A 9,131-nucleotide genomic window follows, 5' to 3' on the forward strand; every position below is an offset into this window, starting at 1 on the left:
CAAGGAAGCTTCACAGCAATATAGCGTTGCAGTTGAATGGGCAAGAACCTATCCTCAAACGCCATGCCACAGATGAACAGAACCTTCTCTATTGGGAAATGGGTTCTTGAGATCCATAGGATCGAATTCCCAATGCCCAAACCCGACGATCAGGTCATGATATGGGGACTTGAATTCCTCCTTGCTGAGTTGCGTATTCCTACACAAAAGCAAGATTTAGTTGATGCAGTTTGAAGCATGTGTTTTGGTATATAATGTAGTAATCCGTTCTAACCATGAGAAATGTGTAATGGTGAGCGAACAAATTAGAACAAAAAAGGTTTCTTAGTGACCAACAAGAAATTTCGCTAAAATGTTTAGTGATGACCTGTATTTTAGAATGCACGTATAGCCGGGGATACAAGTTAGAAATATCAGTATCATTGTTGTCAATTCTGTCTGCCATCCTCGGAAGAATTTTAGAATCCGGGGGCCAAAAGGGTAGGTTTTCGGGCCATGACGCTAGATGAAGGAAACCACTTCGGAGTGTTCCACCAGTCGATGAGCCATGACGTTTAGCGTGCCACTCGAAGTGTCCATGAGTCATCCAGTGCTGTTGATTGTATGCTTCTTTAAATAAGTTTGCAGGAAAACTAGACCACCAGTAATTGATAACTGGAGCAATTAATACTGCTGCAAGTAGCCTGCATCATATGAGAAGTAAAGAAACAAGTAAAACTACTGTAAAAGCAACTGAAGGACGAGTAATTCGTATATTTATCGTTTATCTGTAATTTAATTTGAATTATTAATTGAAGTCTCCATCGTCATAAGAAATGTTACAAATTGTGTACTTTATAGGTCGAGTAGAGTTAGACGGTTTGTAATGGGATCAAAACATATTATTCACAATCGATGGATAAAGTTGGACACTTTATCTTGATAGAACTGTACTTTTTTTTATTAAGATTTGTCTAGATCTTGAAAATAAGAACAATGATGTGCATGGTACATATTCAAAGGAACGTGTAGATGACTTAATCGTGACTACAAGAAATTTGATTCTACTCAATCAATGAACAAGTTAACTGGGGCGGATCCAGGAAAAAATTCAAGATGCGCTAATATGCACACCAAAAATTAACTAAATCTTGAGCAAGTAATGTACCCTTAATTGCTAGCTTAAATTGTTTGAGGTCCCAATAGTGGGATCTTGTTTAAAAGATCGATCTTGATACTTTGAGAAATAGGGCATTTAGGATCCTATAGTTGCATGGACGAATTTGTTAATCATTTAGTTGAGATGATTTAGTAGGCGATCAAATCTGAGTTGGGTAGTCAAACAATGGGATCGTTAGATCATTGGGCTCTATTTTGTAGTGCATTCACACGAATCGCTTTATGAAAATGAGCCTCGAAGGGTTACGCATATTAGAAGCGCAAATCAGTCATTTTTCCAACTCCAACATATTGGAGGTGGAAGGGTCAGATTGTGTCATGATGAATGGAATATGTTTTTATCAGATCAAGACTTGCTTCCATGTTTGTCACTTGATACGAGAGTACAATTTCGATTCCTTAATGGAATATAATAAAACTAATAGATAAATCCCAACTGATAAAGAGTTGACCACTTTTTTATTGACATTATCTATTGAGTCTTTTGGTTTCTTTATCTCAGAGAAACTTCATTTCTTTTGGGATTTGAAGCCATATTCCAACATTTCCAACATCAATAATACAGAGAAATTTTTTTTTTTTTAACACTGGCCAAGTTACATATTTACCAAGTCAATATTTCATAAGATACTATTACTCACCCTCTGTTTACAAAACACAGTTAAATTATATTTTTGGTTATTCCAAACCCTTCTTTATAACTTTAGTGAACACAATCACGCATGCATTGATTACGTGTTAACAAGCCATTGACAAATGTCGTACAGAAGCATTGTCCTGGCCATGTTCAAGATGATGACAAGATCCTCATCAGTAGCACGCAGTGCCTTTTCTTCAGTTAGGACGAGTGTTGAGGAAATAAAACGGACCTTGGTAAAATATATGATATGATATATATATGATCGTAAATAAATAACAAGATACAGATAAACGTAGTAGTTTATTCACTTGACTAATATGAAGAAAACAAATACAATAATCATGCCTACACAATTATTCTAGATTTCAGTAATACAAAACTTGTGAAAATAGTATATAGTATTTATAGATGTGCATGCCAAATTTTAGAAATACCACAGAGATAGAAACAAAATAAAAAATCACATAAAATTAAGGAAAAATATTTTCTCAAAAATCCAACATAATTTGAGTAAAAAAAACCCCAAAAATCTCCACTTTGACCCAAATTCGATTTACTGAACGAAGTTTCAAAATTTCTCTACCTAAAAAAAATCCGATTGCAACAAAAAATCCAAACTCTTCAATAAGAACCAAACCTTTTTCCAACATAAAAATACTCTTCATCTTCCATAGTATCCAACAAAGATACGTGAACCTTTGCTAAAAATTCATAAAGAATTATAAATTATCAAATAGTGTCGAAGTACACTTTGTAGCAAAATCAACTCCCTATGCTTTCATAAAAGGCTCATGGCTAGTCTTAACATATTCAAAAACGCTAAGAGCATGTGCAACCTAATTAGCATTCATGTACCTATCTCCAATAGATTTATCCCTAACAGTTGAATACGATAGAACCACATATATAATGGTGGCAAAGCGAAATTACCCATATCCTCCGAACTTGCCTAAATAATAATCTTTAATATGGACCCCTGAATCATATCGCAGAGGTGCATTATCAAATTGAATCTCCACCATGGTACTAAGTCTATGCTAACTATTCTTTACAAGTTCTGTCTAACCTTCCAAGATGTATAACTAGGACCTCTTTCCCTCCTTCAATACAACATGAACACTTTTTCGAACCCTCAAGACTTCACCTACTCTAGAGAAAATGTACCATTTCGAATCAAGAGTACTTAACGAAATAAAATTCTTCTTCAAGTCTGGAATATTTCGAATGTGAACAAATATTATATATGTTCCATCCACCAGCTTCAATCTGACTTTACCAATACTAGCTACTCAACAAGATTCGTTGTTACTCATGACAATGACACCTTACATCACCGTTTCACATGTTTCAAACAAATCTCAATTGGGACACATATGGAATGCACAAGCTATATCCAAAATCCACTCCTCGTCAGGTTTGGATTCCATAGCAGAAATCACCAAAACATCATCATCACTCAAATAGTTCTCGGCTACATTGGTCGTGTCTAAAGTATTTGATTGCTTCTCATGATTTGCAACCAAATTATCTTTGTTCTGCAATTTATTGCAATCCCTCTTTATGTGTCATTTCTTCATGCAAACTTGATAACTGAAATTTGATCTCGACTTATCCCTTTTCCGATCAGCATGAACAAGAAGCCATTCTCCATCTTTGGCATCAATTGCTCCATCTTCTCTTTTAAAAACAAGGCATTATACGCATCTTCAACGGTAAGAGTATCACGACTATACAAGATCATGTATCTAAACGAAGTAAACAAAGCGAGCAACGAACACCAAAGGATTAAGGCCAAATATTCTTCATTATACTTTACTTTTAAAGTCTCCAAATCAGCGACGATCTCCTTGAATCCAGTCAGATGGTCTTCTAAAGATCTGCCTTCTAACATGCAATGAGAATACAACATCTACTTCAGATCTAATTTGCTTGACGGACTTTTAGTCATGTACAATTGCTCCAACTTCAACCATAAGCAGCTGCCATTTTCTCTTTCAAAACGTCATGAAAAATATTATTAAAGAGATGAAAATGGATCTGCTAGTACCTTCCGATCTTTCCGTTGTTTCTCCTCCATCATCCAAGTTGTAGATATTTTGTCAAATCTCAACAACACATCATCCAAATTCATCCATGAGAATGCAGCTCGTATCTTCACTTACCACAACGAGAATATTATATTACGATCCAAAAGCGAAATTTCTTACTTCATGACTCTCATTAATAAAAAAATTGAATAATTCACAACCAATATCTCTAATCCCACTTGTTGGGAAATATAACGGATCAATGTAATATATATGACACGATATGAAGTATATAATAGTAAACTAACAACATGATAAAAGAAAAAAATAGTTGGCTAAAGAAAGAAGTATTTTATTCAATTGAGTAACATGGAGAAAATAAATACAATAACTTTGCCTACACTATTATTCTATATTTAAGTAATACAAAACTTATGAAAATAATCTAGTATTTATAGAAGTGCATGCCAAACCCTGGAAATATCACATAGTTGGAAACAAGATCAAAATTCACGTGAAATAAAAATAATAATATATATATAACTGTATCACAGGGAATTAATTAAGTCTCGATCCGAGAAATAATATGGGTCGAGAAGTAAATGACAATCTATACTGCAGTTACTTATCCCCTGTCAAAAGAGTCTTCAAGATTGAATCTTTTAAGCCATCATCACCATATGCAAACAGATGTCCAGCATCTGATATTTCATGGTATCGTATCCAAGGAAGCTTCTCAGCAATGTAGCGCTGCAGTGAAACAGGCACCATCCCGTCCTCAACGCCGTGCCACAGATGGAAAGAACCTTCTTTGTCCGGTGAAGGGTTCTCAAGATCCATAGGATCGAATTCCCAATGCCCAAACCCGATCATTATGTCACGATGAAAGGACTCAAATACTCCTTGCTGAGTTGCATATTCCTACACATAAGCAATGCTCAGTTTGAAGCATTTTGAAGAATATATCTTGGTATATAATGCGCATTCACCAATATACTGCAACAACAACAAAATCAGTACCCTTCTGGTCATTCTTCCAGCTATTTTGGAAACAATTTTCAAATCAGGGGCCAAAAGATTAGGTTTTCCAGCCGTAACACTTGAAGAAGGAAACCACTTCTGAGTGTTCCACCAGTAGACGAGCCAGGGCGTATAGTGAGCCACTCGAAGTGCCCACTGGTCCTCCAAGGGCTGTAGATTGTATGCTTTTGAAGATAAGTTTGCAGGATAACTAGACCACCAGTAATTGATAACTGGAGCAATCAATGCTGCTCCAGCCAGCCTGCCAGCATATAAGAATTAAAGAAACTAAAAGAACTACCAGAAATGCAGCAAAATGTGACGAGTTTGAGGTGTCGTAAAAATTTTACTAACAAATTTGAATTATGTCTTAAAATCTTAACCTACTGTAACTTAATTAGCGCAATTTCCATACTCGTCCGTAAACGTGGAACAAGCCCAAAAACATGGTGTACTATCTATCCTCAAGAGACGGTATTTTTCCCAAAGGGCATGATTATTTAGCCCTTGTTTGAGCCCCATTTTGTGAAGAAAATGAATTTTTGAATAGTATATTGATGGGAAATGTGTGGTTAAAAAATAAGGAAAAGTTTTTTATTTGCGTATAATATTATTTTATTGAAGAATGTGTGGTTGAAATGATGTCAAATCACTGTTGAAAAATGTATTTTGGTTGAAAAATGGGGCTCAAACAAGGACTTAGTATACAATACTATATGATAAACAAAATTCGATTTTTTTTTTTCCCATTGAATTGTTCTATGCTGTACAATACTATATGATAAACAAAATTCGATTTTTTTTTTTCCCATTGAATTGTTCTATGCTGTCTCAACAACCTTACCAAACATACCAATGACGTTATTTTTTCTTATTAGTTATTATAGTAACTATTTATCTGTCCATGTAAATCAACGTTCTTCGTTCTCTCCAATTTCCTCAGAATCCTAAACTGTAAATCTTTGCAAATACCGGAAGCTCGATCATAATCAATTTACCTACACATTACCTGTGAGGAATGTACTTGAGGCAGCCCCAAACAACCTGTCCTCCCATAGAAATCCCAATGACATAAAATCTAGCACCAAGTTGTAATTGTTCACCAAGCTCTTCTATGTCCAAAGCTGTGCTTTTTATAGTTCGCTTTGGATCCGGATCACTCTCTCCATATCCTGGTCTGTCAAAGGTCACAATGTATATCCCAAGTTCTTCAACTAATGCCTAAAAGGTCAAAAGATACGCCTAATCAATTAGCAACCACATAATTTTAGTTGATGAATCAAGAAATTTTACTAATTTAATGACCAGTTATTATAATACCGATGTAGAAAAAGAAGCGTCATGTCGACTACCGGTGTAGCCATGAACCAAGACAATCTTATATTTAGCTGTTTCTTTTGGGACTCCATGCTCTTTATATGCCAAATATCTTCCATCTCTAAGCTTTACTCGGGGTGCTGTGACAGGTGGACCACCTAGAGAACCACAAATACGGGGAGGTGGAGGCCAAAAGGCCTGTCGTGCCCATGCTAGAAAGCCAATCAACAAGACTACTACGATTTTCCAAGACATTGCTGAAAATATATAACAGAATATACTCAATATTTCTTGTACAAGTATGAACTGAAAAGTAAGAAATTTCGTATTGGACCCTAAATCTTTCTTTCTTCATTCTTTTTCTTCGAGAACATATATTCAGAACACATGACATGGGTATGGATACATGATTTCATACATAAGATTGGTGAAACTATGGAGGAAATAAGCAATGTTTTATTACCTTGACTAAACTAGGTCTACAGGATATAGATTGACAATTGACAGAATATTAAAAATGAGGAAGGTGATTACTATAATGACATGTTTGGCACGAAAGATTGGATAGCAAGTAAAAATAAGTTAAAATCACGTTTGCAGTCCTGCGAGCACTAAATGTATAGGAAATGTCGAGGTATTGCAATTTCTGTTCACTTATCACTAGATCACGATATTCAACTATACATTTATATCATTCCCTTTTTCGTCTAAATATTTAAAAACTCAGCAAATAAACATACGTTGTTTAATCTATACAATATCTTCGACATTTATACAAGATAGTTTCATGGGGTTGGTATGGAAAATAAGTTATATGTACTCTCAACTCTATAAACATGGAGCATAACTACCATTTCCAGGTAAGGAATTTTTTTCAAAATGCCTTCTTACTATGAGAATTTATTGGTCATTTTTCCCAAAAATATGACAAATTATGACTGTATGCACCATTTCGTCAATTGACAAATTATAGTTGTCACTTTTGGCAAATAAATTTAAGACCTGGTATTCAGTTAAAATTATCCACTCGCAATCCCAGATATACATGTACTCCTAAAAAAAGATCACATACTAAAAGTTTATGTTCTAAATATAATTTTATTATTATTATTATTTTTTTATTTTTTTTTTTAAACTTACGAAACTTACTTTTCTAGAAAAAGTAACTTTTAAACACAAACACCCATGAATAAGCTCTAAAAACTAGTCAGAACTCAATTTTGCCCATGAAGAATCTAATCTGAAAATATAAAAAAGTAAACAAAAAAAAAGCCAAAATTATCCAGGAATCTATCTCAGTTCTGCTGCTGCGCCAGCCATAACAAGTTCAAGCGATTAAATAAATTCCTTTCTTCCCAATTAAATTGGAAGTGTGTTTTATTAACACATAGCCCATTGAAAACCGCAATCAAATCGCATATTGAAAATCATAATTTAAGGTGTTATAATTGATCTCAACCGCATTAACACCGTCAAACACACCCAGAAACACACACACAGAGAGACAGAGAGAGAGAGAGAACCTGAAGAAGTAAGAGAGTTAATCTGTGCAAGAATACTTGGAAAATAATTCAACCCACCCAACTATCGCGAGGCATATATGCGAGAGAAAATTACAGGATTGGTCACTTTCATTTTTTAGATATATAAAAATGAAATAAAAATTGGAAAATGCCTATAATTATTTTTAAAAAAATGATCAGAGGAAAAATTATTATTATTTAAAATTGTTAAACGACAGTTTAAGTACCAAATTGTTGAAGATGTCACTGCATTGATGTTTGACTTAGTTGAGTGGTAGATAAAAACGTGTCAAATCGTCGATTATGAAGTGGGTGGAGCGGTCGTCACTTTCTTACATATTTATGGCCACGTTTGGTAGGGATTTTTTATCTCAAAAAATTAATTTTTTGACCGTTATTTTACTATTTAAACCGTAATTTTTGACTTCTTCTCTCACATGTGGATCCCATTTTTCTTCTAACGGTCAAAAAATCAACTTTCAAAATCCTTACCAAACGGGCCCTATATTTTGACAGCGACGTTACACATTTAAGATTTTAGAGAGGGTTAGGTTAATTAAATTGTATGTCATTCAACTTTCACTCTAATTGTAATTAAGTTGTTAAACTTTTATTTCGAGCAATTAAGCTATTAAACTGTAATTTAAAACCAGACAAATAACTTTGATCGGATCTCAATAATGTGCTTGCAATGCTGACGTGTTCGTCCTAGTCGCAGATTAATAATATTGGAGGGCACTAAACTTTCACCCTAATTGAATCGTCGCACAATTACCTCAATTTGGAGCAATTAAGTCAAATGATACAACATGTCACAACATGCATGTTATCATTTCTCATATGTTTATGACACGATCTGTCCCGAATCATCCTAGTGGATCCGAACGTGACGTGCGCCGATGATAGATGTTGATTATATGTCAAATCTATCACCAAATCTAACTACGAGTTATTTAAAAAAATACGCAAAAATCAAATATTTATATAAAACATAATGCGTGGGCCCAAATTATTTACTTTGTACTTCATCAATATGAATTATAACACTCAACATGTCGTGTGTCTCTTATTCCCAAATTATTAGGCTCTTCCAGCTAAGAATGATCAATTTCCACCTGTAGGAAAAATCGTGGAAAAATATATGAGTTGATAACTCAGTGAATGAAGCAGTTCGAAAATAATTATACCTTTTCAATTTTACATTTCTATCGAAAATAGAGTTCATATCATTTATGTAACACCCCGACCCCGAGTGGACCGGAACGCTACTTACTTTACTTAACTTAACCGGTGGTTTAGTAACAAGTGTATACATTTTAGCGGAAGCTTACATTTTCAGATAATAATTTAAATAACAATACTTCAAATATTTTAAACAAAAACACTGAATTATTTTTTCAAAACAACAAAATGTAATTTATTTGAAAAAAATATAACTAGTTCTCG

At 34.2% G+C, this 9,131-nt stretch overlaps 1 protein-coding gene across 1 annotated transcript; it reads right to left on the reverse strand.

Annotated features, from left to right (window-relative positions):
- Window positions 1-4,290: 4,290 nt before the first annotated feature.
- On the reverse strand, window positions 4,291-7,815 carry LOC111407359. Its single transcript, XM_023036783.1, has 5 exons — window positions 7,686-7,815; window positions 6,166-6,419; window positions 5,855-6,066; window positions 4,846-5,107; window positions 4,291-4,746 (listed from the first exon to the last, which is right to left on the reverse strand). Exons 2-5 carry the CDS (start codon window positions 6,415-6,417, stop codon window positions 4,447-4,449), a joined length of 1,026 nt encoding a protein of 341 aa, XP_022892551.1. The 5' UTR covers window positions 6,418-6,419; window positions 7,686-7,815; the 3' UTR covers window positions 4,291-4,446.
- Between the last annotated feature and the right edge of the window lie 1,316 nt (window positions 7,816-9,131).

The sequence above is a fragment of the Olea europaea genome, chromosome 13 (assembly GCF_002742605.1).
Source record: "Olea europaea var. sylvestris chromosome 13, O_europaea_v1, whole genome shotgun sequence".
Taxonomy (NCBI): domain Eukaryota; kingdom Viridiplantae; phylum Streptophyta; class Magnoliopsida; order Lamiales; family Oleaceae; genus Olea; species Olea europaea.

Coding starts and splice junctions, on each gene's coding strand:
- LOC111407359 (XM_023036783.1), bottom strand. CDS start 6,417: ATGTCTTGGAAAATCGTAGTAGTCTTGTTGATTGGCTTTCTAGCATGG. Junction 5,108..5,854: donor CTCAAGTACATTCCTCACAG/GTAATGTGTAGG, acceptor ATATGCTGGCAG/GCTGGCTGGAGCAGCATTGA. Junction 4,747..4,845: donor CTGGAAGAATGACCAGAAGG/GTACTGATTTTG, acceptor GCTTATGTGTAG/GAATATGCAACTCAGCAAGG.